Source organism: Xenopus laevis, chromosome 7L, assembly GCF_017654675.1.
Source record: "Xenopus laevis strain J_2021 chromosome 7L, Xenopus_laevis_v10.1, whole genome shotgun sequence".
NCBI classification, from domain to species: Eukaryota; Metazoa; Chordata; class Amphibia; order Anura; family Pipidae; genus Xenopus; species Xenopus laevis.
This window is the reverse complement of record NC_054383.1, coordinates 5,752,333-5,764,734: the sequence shown is the minus strand read 5'-3', so window position 1 is coordinate 5,764,734 and position 12,402 is coordinate 5,752,333. Positions and strand designations below refer to the sequence as shown.

Genomic DNA, 12,402 nt, shown 5'->3' with positions numbered 1-12,402 from the left:
TTTTTGCGGTTCTTCGGGACTTCAATTTCGATTGCTTTCGTGACTTTGATTCTTTTTTTTGTGGTTTCAGGACTTCAATTTTGGCTCCTTTTGTGACGTCAGGTCTTTTCACGGCTTTGGGACTTCAAGTTCGACTCTTTTCGCGGCTTCAGTGCTTCAATTTCGTCTCCTTCTGTGACTTCGGGTCTTTTTGCAGCTTCAGGACTTCAAGTTCGGCTCCTTTCCTGACTTCGGGTCGTTTCAAGGCTGTGGGACTTCAACTTCGGCTGTTCGCGACTTCGGCTCTTTGGTGGTTCGGGACAACAGAAGACTGTGGGCACGGCTATTTAGGCACGGGCCCATTACAGTAGTACCTCCTGTGCCCCCCTGATGGCGAGCCTGCAGCCAACAACACATCATCTCTTTATCTGCTAACTTCATGATATAATTAGCTCAATGGTCTTCTTAAAGTAAAGTGAAAGAGTAAGGGAGTCTGGTAGGGATTTCCCAAGGACAGTAGCCCCTATGCAAGGATATAGCATTAAAGGGACAGTGTAAAATTTTGGCAAAAATGAGGCTTTGCATGTAGGCTATTGGATGGATGGATGCTATCAGCAGAGACATTCTTGGTCTTGTTGGCTGGTCTACCAGTAGCTGCCCAATGGGTACTGAATATAGTGTCACACAAATAAAGTTATGTTGAGATATTCCGAAACATGTTGTGCTATGCATCTCCAATGAACCCAACACTTGATTTCATTGGCTGAGACTCCCAGTGGACTCTATTAGGCTTACATGATAACAGATTGTGAATATAGTTTTTCTCTCATGCAGCAGATTGCAAAATATAAGATAAAACTGGGTGACCGAAGACCCTATCTAAACATTCCGTAAAGTGACAGCACATATCCTATTATTATATTAAAAAAAAATTCACAAACGATAAAAATATTGTGTGGGATGGTAAAACAAATGGTCCCTAATATGGTCAAGATTTTGTTCTACATACATACCATATTCAGCCACTTCAAAAGTCTGGGAAACTGCAGTCCCTGATGTTCTTTCAGCTACTACTTGATACAATCCTGGGGGTGCATCACTCAGCAGAGTAAATTCCAGGGCCACCACTCCTTGGCTTGGGGTCTTATCCAGCCACTGGTACATTCGACTCCTTAAAGTATCCTAGAAGAGAGAAAATAGGGAGACTAGATATTTATTTGTTTCTGTCCCCCAAGATCACATGTTTATATCTTTGCAGTGATAAGTAGGTTCTTTAATTGTAAATTAATAGAAATGATTGCACTTACCAATACATAGATGGCAGGGTACTAGAATTGAAAATAATACATTATTAGCAACCAGAAGAGTATTTAAATAAACAAGTACTGTAATTTCCATAGAAAATAATCTGCCTTTATGCACATGATTGCTAAACCCAACATAGCGTCCCTACAGCAAAAGCAGAAAGTAATGCTAAATGCAATATGGTCTCCCAACAACATGAGTAAAATCAGGAAGTAATGCTAACTACAATATGGCCTCCAAACAACATGAGTAAAAGCAGGAAGTAATGCTAAATACAAAATGACCTCCCAACAACATGAGTAAAAGCAGGTATTGCTAAATTCAGTACAGTTTCCCCAGCAGCCAATGAGAAGCCAATTTGCACTTACCGTCTCTTGCACTGGAAGCAACTGAGGATTTAGTGAAATAAGACGAATCCGCACTGCAGAGAAAAAAACAGGGTCTCTTTGTGAGAAGATGACAATTTATGTGCACAATACCTAGTCCTATATTTTCCCAGCCTGTTCAAGTGGATGTGAGTTATTGTTTCCAAAAGAGCCAATTGGAATAAAGAAGGAAAAAAAAGAAGGGGGCAAAGAAAATATCTAGCCTTGTCATGTCCCTAATTCCATGTGCTTCTCGATGTGCTACCATGTAGGTCCCTGGGACAGTGGACCTAGTAAAACCTTTTTGTGCAAAATATTAAAGGTCCATTAATACTCAATACAACTGTGGGGAGTGGACACTTCAGAGGCTAGTCCTCCCAACAATTGTCTTCCTGCTGTTACACATTTATAAACACTGGACAAATTTGCTCCTGGGCAGTAACCCAAGGCAGATGATTGCTTTCAATGTTCAACCTGCAGGTGGCTGAAAAAAGCTAATAAATGATTGGTTGCTATGGGTTACTGCCGGGGTGCAAATTTGGCCAGTGGTTATAAATGAGCCCCACTGTGGTTCTGAATCCAAAGCGTTCTCATCTGTCTTCAAACAGCAAAGCCAACTGGGATAAAAAGGACTAAAAAGTTTGAAATTCAAATTAGTTTGCTACTCCACAGAAAAACATATGGGACCATGAAATTGTTACCATAATTTAAAAGCCTCAGGCCAGTTCTATCTAATAGAAAGACAAGGCTGTATGATAAGAAACCCCATGCTTACCCTTTTGTCCAGACTTGTATTGAGATTTATCCAGTTGCACAAAGCAGATGTTTTCCATCTTATCAATCACCACAGCCCTACGTTCCACATAGGTGTCTGTCTGGCCAGTAGCCACCATGGTGATGAATACTGGGACTATCATGGCCACAGCTGGGACCTATGGGAGGTCAGATCCATATGCAATGGTGTTTGTTAGTAAAACAAATAGTAAGAAAGTACACATCCTGCTAAACAAGTAATCTTACAAAGGGCTCCAAAACGGAACAAAATATCTAGATCAGATTAAGGCAAAGGAATTGTCAACTGCAAATCTATCTATCTATCTATCTATCTATCTATCTATCTATCTATCTATCTATCTATTGACTATCTATCATCTATCTATCTATCTATCTATCTATCTATCTATCTATCTATCTATCTATCTGCTATCGTCTATCTATCTATCTATCTATCTATCTATCATCTATCTATCATCTATCTATCTATCTATCTATCTATCTATCTATCATCTATCTATCTACCATCTACCTATCTACCTATCTATCTATCTATCTATCTATCTATTTATCATCTATCTATCTATCTATCTATCATCTATCTATCTATCTATCATCTATCTATCTATCTATCTATCTATCTATCTATCTATCTATCTATCTATCTATCTATCTATCTATCTATCTATCTATCATCTATCATCTATCTATCTATCTATCTATCTATCTATCTATCTATCTATCTATCTATCTCTGTCTATCTATGTCTCTCTCTCTCTCCTTCTCTTTCTCTAGCTATCTTTGACTCCATGTCCATCAAGACACGTCATATAGGAAACATAGATTCTTCAGTTCAGTTCCCTGGTAAATATTTCATTTTTTGTGGCACAATCAATTTAACTAAAGCCCTCACTCACCGGGAAATCTTTGCATTTGAAGATTGTGTTGGCTTGGACTGTCTCACTGAAGATGGTGTAGTTCACTCCATTGACCTCAATATTAACATCCAGTTGCAAAGGACCTTCATTATCTAAAATGTTGATGCATGCCGTTGTGTTCTCTTCACTCTTTAGCACAACAGGGACCGACAGCGCATAGCGTCTGCACACAGACCAACAACAAACACAACTTAACATGGAATCATATAAAAACCAATGTGAAAACTTTGATTTTTTTCTCCTTATATTGTATTAATGAAACCTCAAACAAGGGAAAGCCTCAGCAAAGTCATTGCCCAGACAGTAGATGGTAGGCACTAACTTTCAGAGGTCTATGTATGTTTTATGTTTAATGCTGGATTTAAACCCTGCTTATGGAGTCTGTATAGTTTCATAGATGCCTATTTTATATTGAATTCATTGAATGGAATTGTCTGTAGCCAATGTTTTACTTTTAAGTCCTACTAGTCACCAACTGGTAGATCATAATCTACTGCAATTTTTAAGCACCATTGATATAGACACATTGAATGGCCCACATGGACTTCAAATTAAAATGTGATACTGTTCACTAATATATAAAAACAGGAATTCTGTTCAAGTAACTGTAACAATTGGGATTCTCTTTTACTACAACGTAATTAGGTACTGCTAAGAATTCATAGAAATGGCTTCTATCACTAGAACGATTTTGGGCAAAAGTCCAAAGACTAACTAAACAGGTAGGGACGAGCTCCTTCATTAATGAGGTTACACAATGGGGCACAACTGAATGTAATAATGCCATGTACAGTAAGTAGGTGGGGTCTCTTTATTGAGAACAAATGGACAGACAGATTGAAGGAGTGTAAAAGCTGCTTTATGCCTTTGGCCAAACATTCACAAACACTCTCGTAGCCACAGATCGTGTCACTTTATTGTGAAAATGTTCTTTAATTATGACTAAACACTGCAGTATATTTATATTTATTGTAAACTTATTTATCCTCATTTTATTGTTTTCTGCCCCAAAGCCTGATACTTGTGCATAAGAAGGAATAAAATATTTATAATTTGGTTATTTATATAAAGAAATACACAGATAGGAATGTCAATGGTGCCAGTTTTTTACTCCTAGTTCTGGAACTGTTTGGTATAAGATACATATCTACTGGTTTGATATCAATATAAACTCTGGAAATGGCTGTGGTTCACAATCTCAACATTTCCAAATAATGGAACAGAGCACCATCTACTTTTTAGTGAATCCTTTCAAACCCCTGAGCAAGTATGGCATTTTCTGCAAACACACACATAGGGAAGCTTTATAGTAAACCATCAGGCAGTATGGGAGATATAGAAGAAGGGGTCTTCAGTAGGGTGAAAAATCCCAATATGTGGCGAGCTGCCAATTATAGACCACAATAAAGTGTATATTTGACATTTGCAGTGTGAAAATATTATGGGCCCAGGGCAAATTCCTTCCATAATATTGTCCCTCTTTCTTGACCCCGATGTAGAAGGCTCTGGACTGTGAATGTAGAAGAGTAGTTGCAATCGTTCTGCAACAGAGCCTAGTGCATATTATTTCATGTTAAGGGCATGCAAGCATATTAAAATAATTATTATGTCTGATCACCCCTTTCCATGTTACATTTTAATGATTTCCTTGAGTCCAGGTGCCACATTTTATCTTGGTTATCTTGGTAACCCTTAGGGTTAATTCCCCTCCGGTCAAAGCCTCATGGTGCAGAAACCCTGTTTGGGACTAACTACAGGGTTTCCTAAGGGGCAGAGCCCTTGTGTTGGTGCAGCATATCAGATCTCAAAAGAAGTCACTAGGTGTTGCTGCTGCACCCTATAAAAGGAGATTGCCATGTGCTCACAGCCATTACTGCTGGAGGATTTCTGCTGATTGTACTTCACTAAGGAGTGAGCCCTCGGGTGAGTCTGCCTGGGGAGAGTAGAGGAAAGGGAAAGGATCCAGCGGGGTTCCATGGTGTCACAGGCTTTTTGTGTGCCTGCCACGTGGGAGCCAGTACCTAACCGGAGGGAAAGGTATTTTGGGCTGCTAGTGCTGCCTGGGACCAAGTGTGCTCATTTGGGATAAGTGAGTCTTTGATCTGCCAATGAGTAGTGCAGGACTTTGCCTGGCATGGAGGGCCAGGATGGCACAGGATTCCCAGGGTAATGGGTCATGCTAGTTAAATGCATATTGTGATATGATTGAATTTTACTTCCCCTTTAAATCTGCACTTATCTTGTAGAGAGTTATTTGTTACACAGAATAAAGTGTGAGTTTTGAATGTTTCCTAATGGGGCCATCCACAGGTGCATTCCCGCATTAGGTGGAGGCACTGCCACGAGAAGAATTCCCAGTACCTTTCACCTTGCAAAGGGAACTCAGGACCTGAGTTGGTAAGCATGGTACAACCTTGGCACCAGGGGGGTGGCCAAGTGGGTGTCACAGTAACTTGTATAACACAATGCATTGGCCCATTAAGACACGTAAGTCAGTCATGTGAATCTTGTTTCTCCTTTACAGATGCACCATATCCAGGACTGAGGTCTGGTCTTGACAGAACCCAATATTTCTAGGAGGTGCTTAGGATTCAGGCAAATCTTGGGGGGTTATTTACTAAAATACAAATTTTTCTCGTGTTCTAAGAATAAAAAACTCGGCCAAACTCCCATCCATGAAATTGTCTTATCTACTAATAATTTAACTGAAAAATTGGATTGAGAAAAAACTCAAAAAATGTAAGAGTCAATTCAAATCGCGCAAAAAAAAAAACAAATTTATCGAGTTTGACCACGGAAACGCTTGATTTTTTTTCAGGATATTGCCCAAAAAGCCAGAATTCTTTGGATTATCCTACCAAACCCAGCACAGACCATGATATCATCACATTGGAAAAAAGGACATATACCATTGACTTGAGATAGATTATATTCAGATCCAGACATTTAGCAACCCTGGAGTATCAAATCTCAAAAGATTTGAGTTTTTTTTAGTTTTCCCCAGCCAAAAACATTTGAGTTTTCATAAATAACCCCCTAAGTGTTAATGTTTCCATCTTGCCCTGCTATTGATGTCACTTTCACTCCACTTTACAGGATGTAGTATGTGCAGGACTAGTTTTTGCTGCTATATGAACCCCACCCACCAAAGACACCCCTGGTTATGAGACCCAGTTTCATTTGATTAATTTCTTTGGATAATACTTTGGGTCTGTTCCAGCATTATGTAATACAGTCATTGATGCCAGACAAGTAATACTGGGTGCCCTTCCCTGCCAGGATTATAATTGTTATTTTAAATGTTGGATTATATGTGTGTGGCTACAACGAACCTTAATTCTATTATGCAGCCTTTCTATATTTATTTTTGTTCATTTTACTTGCATAACCCTACCTTCTATCCCAAACCTCCAGCTTTATCATTGGTCCATTTAATGTATATAGTACATATTGTACATATTGTTATACATAGAGATACAGACACTTTTCTCTTTTGCACTACTCATCCTGAACAAGAACTAATGATGTTTCCATCAGGCAGTCATACTGTAACACAACAGGGTGCATAATAGATATGATACAGGGAGGAAAGAGCAATGAGAACATAATAATAATAATGACACACTGCATGACATAGCATTACATGTATATAGGCAAAAGTGGGCACCTTAGCTACTATAATATTGAAGAGAAACCTTAATTGGCCACTTACGGTTTTGATATTACTCCAGTGATGAGACCCAGAAAGCAAACACACATTAGAAGCCTCTGTTGCAACATGGTGCCAGTCTCTGCTGGTTCCTGTGCCAACTCTGTGCTCCAATGCCACATGTATTTATATACCTGAAAAAAGGGAGGCATCTTAATTGTGTTGAGAACCCAGAATGCATATTTAATGGGAATGACCTGTTTTAGAAACACTGGAGGAAGTGAAGTACCCTTTTTGGGACAAGAAAAAAATAGATTCTATTTCTGGCCTTGATAATGGTGACTAATCGGCAACAGAAAGTGTAGAACAGATGTGGACTTTATATAACAAGGTGGAGCTGCAGAATACAGGATATTTTTCGTCATGTTGGAACGGAGAAGGTGGAAAAGGACACCTTTTAATTTATGTTAATGTATTTCATTCATCAGTTGTTTTTCATCTAATGGGTGGTTTGTTTAAGGTATGCACTAGGTCTTCTATTACCAGAAGGCCATGACATAATAGTATGATTGTACCTTCCACTTCTACATTGTGTTGGTCTTTCTTGATCATAAAAAGTCCCAGATTAAACTAACAAGACCCACCAAAGATGCACATTTTCAGGGAATTACACAGGCATATGAATATGAGATGATTGTCTTATTTACTAGCAGCAGTCAAAGTAGTACCCCATTTATAGTGGCACTGGACCTGCTGCAATTTGATGCAACATTCAGCCCACTCCTTTAGTCACCAGGGACACTAATATTTAGGTGGCAAAGTTGCATTCATTTGTAAATGTAGGGGACCAAAGAGTTGATCTTCCCTACTGTTTAGGAAATTCTAGTTTTGTCCTGTGGTTGGTGAGTCTTCACAGTTATCCCAGTGATCTTGAATCAGCTTCTGTCCACAATTTATATAACAGGATGGAGCTTTCTCCCATTCTATACTCTACTGTAGCAGGAAGTGGATGGACTAGAGCAGTGATCCACAACCATTTGCTCTTCAACCTGTTTCTCACCAACCCCTTGGATGTTGCTCTCAGTGGTCACAAAGCAGGTACTTATTTTTAAATTTATGGTTTGGAAGCAATTTTTGGTTGCATAAAATAGAGGCTCAATGGTAATAAAGGTTGGGGACTCCCTGACTAGAGGGCCTGAGGTGGAGGTAGGCCATAGTACAGAATTCCAAGACCATGACCTAAGGTAGCCATAATGAATGAAGTTGGGGTAACAGGGATCCCATTAACGAGGCTTAGCAAATCTGACTGTGATTTTACACCCAGGGAGCATAAGATAGTCAGGGCTAGTCAGCAAGACAGTCCTGTGCTCCACCAAGGAGAATTAGTGGGGTTAATATTCCCCCAGGTGACACTCACCTAGTGTAGGAACCACAACTGGAAAGGGACTCCCTAATAGTCTTCTACTGGTGGAGACTCTAATGCTATGTGATGTCCAACCTGTCTCTAACCTTACTGGGTGTGTGAATATTTAATAATGCCTGACCTTGTATTGCTGGATCTATTGCACAGAGGAAGTACCCTTTTCAGTTTATGATTAAGAACCACTGGTTGGTACTGGTTGGTACTGGGTAAAGAAACCCCACCCAAACTATTACATGTCCTATGAGGACACCACAAAGTCATTCACTGTGGTTTGTGCCTGATGCTTTAATATGAAGTCAGTTTTTCTGTGAACCTAGAGTCAAGATTTTGCCTCTTTTAAATCTGATATCCCCTTCCCTCTCCTAAGACCATCTGGAGGTTGGGGGGCATTGCAACAGTTCACTTGTTTTTTGTACTCCTGGAATAAGCAGTAAATGTGGGTCGTTTCTATATTTTTCCAACAGTAGTTCTCTATGCATTTCTCTGCATTCCTGGTGAATAGCATGGCGTGTAATGTACATTCAGGACACTGTATTTGCAATGTAATGCATTTTTGGGGCACTTTGAGCTGTTACGTAATGCTTAATAGGAGGCTGTTTTTGCTGCCATTATCACACCACATGCATGCTAGTCTGGTGGATGTCGCAATAAATGCATTCAGCCTGGATGTGGGCCTTACCTCATGCCTTCTGGAAACCTTTAAAATGTTAAATGGGTCACTGTTACCCTGTTCTGTGTGTCTGACGAATTATTGTTTTATGTAATTGCATCACTGTGCCATGTGTTTATGGGGAAACATCCATTTAATGAGTCATTCTGGAGATATAATACCATTTATAACTTGTGTATCATTCTGAGATGTGCTAACGAGGAGTTTTACATTTAAAAGAGCAATATATCACTCTGCATTGTATTTAAACATTTATATTAGCACCATGTCTCTCTGCATGTATTTCTGGGGGTAATACAGTTATATGGGCACTGTGTCTCTCTGTAATGTATTTTTGTGGGTTATACCGTTATATTGTATATATATAGAGAATTATGGCTGTAAATGACACCGCCACCACTACTAACATCATATTCCATCCTGGCCAATATCTAATGCCCCCTGTTGGCCTTGGGTAAGAGCATTATAACAGTATAGGAGGGTTATGGGAGAAGAAGGCTCTGATGACCAGCCAATTTGTGAATAATATAGGAAAGCCTAAAAAAAGCAAACGGAGCCAGTAACACCTTCATAGAAGCTTGGACGAACAAATCAAGAAGAAACAATATTCGGTTTCTAAAACATACAAATATACTGTAGGGACTTATAGGATATCCTATCCCTATAGAGTTAATCCCCTACCTTCTTTATGTAGTTCTCTTATCCTTTGTTATTGGGCAAAGCAACAGTTTGGGGGGCCCATTTACTTAGCTCGAGTGAAGGAATAGAATAACAAAAAACTTCGAATTTCAAATGTTTTTTTTGGCTACTTCGACCATCGAATTGGCTACTTCGACCTTTGACTACGACTTCAAATCGAACGATTCAAACTAAAAATCGTTCGAATATTCGACCATTCGATAGTCGAAGTACTGTCTCTTTAAAAAAAACTTCAACCCCCTACTTCGCCACCTAAAACCTACTGAGGTGCAATGTTAGCCTATGGGGAAGGTCCCCATAGGCTTTGTAAATCGAAAAATCGTTCGTTCGATCGAACTATTTGCGGTAAATCCTTCGACTTCGATATTCAAAGTTAATTAACCCTCGATATTCGACCATATGTAAATCTGCCCCTAAGTGTAACAACCTCAGCTATAGGCCAAAGAGTGTAATACCACTTCCTGCCACACTGCTATATAGTGTTGTGCAGGGAGTGGTCTCTTCCTCTTTGGTTCCTGGTGCTGCTGCTAGGTGAATCCCCATTGAGCCTGGGATTACCATAGGCCCCAGTAAGCCATTTACCCCAGAGGGATCTGACACCTTTGGTGCTGAAGTCGGGGACCAGGCAACACCATGAATGAGGAACAGCTAGCTTGTAAGCTCCTGTAATAGACTCTCTAGGAGAGTGAGACAGAGAGGTTTAGCAGTAAGAGCAGTTGTCGCTCCAACAAAGATTTGTAGAAGGAAGTAGCTTTCCCACAAGGCCTGTTTGCCTTTAGAGCAGGGAACTCAGGCATCTAGGTTAGCAAAGGACTACCTGTACCCTACCTGATCGATCCCGATCCCCTCACTGGCAACGTCGGTTAAAAGAGAATTGATGTACACCTATCTGCTGATACCTTAAGGAGTTACATCTGCCTGACTGTGATCATTACTCTGTCCACTGTTGTATCCTGCAAGTGCTTGTGAGTAAACCGGATGTCATTTGCCTCTGGCATAATAAACCTGTTCACCCATTTTACTATCCAAGAATCTTCTGGTGTCCAATTCATCTACTTTTGCACTAATTAGCAGGTGGGTTGTAGTTTTACAACATCTTAAAGGGGAAGCTTCCGTTTGGCGAAGGCTCTGCCCTGGGTGTAGATTCACATGTAACCCATGCTCACTCCACTAGCTGGACACCCTTAACTCTTTATTGGCAGCATAGCCCAAATAGGTGTTACATACTGTATATAAAGAGAAAAAGAAATACATAAGGTGCAATGGTGTCTAACCTAAGGAGATATTGCAGATGGAATTTCAGACTTCTGGCTCTTACTAAAGAATTGTTTTCTTATTGAAATGAATGATGGGACTTGTGCATTGGTTTGAAGGATGCAAAGGATCTTGGGAATGACAAGAGGTAGGTATGCACCTGGTCTAACCCCATATACTGTATATTTTTTGTTAGCAGGGATGCACCAAATCCAGTATTCAGCCTTTTTTTAGCAGGGTTTGGATCTGGCCGAATCCTTGTGCCTGGCTGAACCAAATCCGAATCCTTAAAATCATGTGACTTATCGTCACAAAACACGGCAGTAGAAACATATTTAGCCATGCGTTGTTTTCTTTTTTTTACTTTCGACCCCTTATTTGCATATGCAAACTAGGGCTTTGATTTGGTTAGGTATTCGCCCCAATCTTACACAAAGGAATCGGGGGGTTTGGCCAAATCCAAAATAGTGGATTTGGTGCATCCCAAATTATTATGCTGCTTGGAAGGTCCCAATGAACAAAAAGCAACAGTGATCTATTTATATATCCTTTACTGCGCTGCTGTATGTTCTAAGTTCAGTAAACTTTATCATGGAGAATTTCCCAGAATGAAGTGTAGCCATTTGCATTGGAATTAGGGCTTGGAGGACATCCCTTTAATACTGGAAGTATACAACACCCTTAGACTGAATGATTGATTAATGGTCAGCAAAAAGCTGTCATGTTATTTACCATGCTGTCTGTGCATCAGTTCCACCACTAGGTTTTATGACTTACACGGTTGCTGGTGGAGCCCCAAAAGCCAAAGGGAAGGGACCACCAATACAGGACTCAAATTTAACTCATTTTAGATTGTATCTAACATGATTGAGCAAGGATGAAAAGGTGAAATAATCATAAAAGTGTTGCCCATAGTTCAGTACATTTAAAAAAAGACAGAAAGTGTTCAGGAGCCATCAGCTGATCTACAGGGCCATTACTGGAGGCAAATAGAAGTCATCAAGCAGAGCCCATGTGATATAAAGCTGAAAGTTTTGGCCTGAATGGCTTTAAGTTGACAGTAAAAATTTTTATTAGAGGCTATAACAGAATTTTACATAAATCTGATGGCAGGCACTCAAATAAAGGCAATCTTCCAATAAATTGTAGAAATTAAGTAGAAAAGATTTATTGTGTCCTCCGCCTTACACGTTTCGTGTTACAAACACTTAATCACTATGATTAAGTGTTTGTAACACGAAACGTGTAAAGCGGAGGACACAATAAATCTTTTCTACTTAATTTCTACAATTTATTGGAAGATTGCCTTTATTTGAGTGCCTGCCATCAGATTTATGTATGGTTAT

At 39.7% G+C, this 12,402-nt stretch overlaps 1 protein-coding gene across 1 annotated transcript in view; it reads right to left on the bottom strand.

Moving 5' to 3' along the window:
- LOC108695710 (ovostatin) overlaps positions 1 to 7,181 on the bottom strand; it is a 35,629-nt gene extending 28,448 nt beyond the window's left edge. Inside the window, exons 1-6 of the mRNA XM_041570165.1 lie at positions 7,074 to 7,181; positions 3,341 to 3,524; positions 2,425 to 2,581; positions 1,653 to 1,705; positions 1,287 to 1,307; positions 993 to 1,161 (exon numbers count right to left, since the gene is read on the bottom strand). Coding sequence (XP_041426099.1) covers positions 993 to 1,161; positions 1,287 to 1,307; positions 1,653 to 1,705; positions 2,425 to 2,581; positions 3,341 to 3,524; positions 7,074 to 7,141 — 652 coding nt within the window. The 5' untranslated portion in view covers positions 7,142 to 7,181. The remainder of the gene's footprint in view (positions 1 to 992; positions 1,162 to 1,286; positions 1,308 to 1,652; positions 1,706 to 2,424; positions 2,582 to 3,340; positions 3,525 to 7,073) is intronic.
- Positions 7,182 to 12,402: the final 5,221 nt, after the last annotated feature.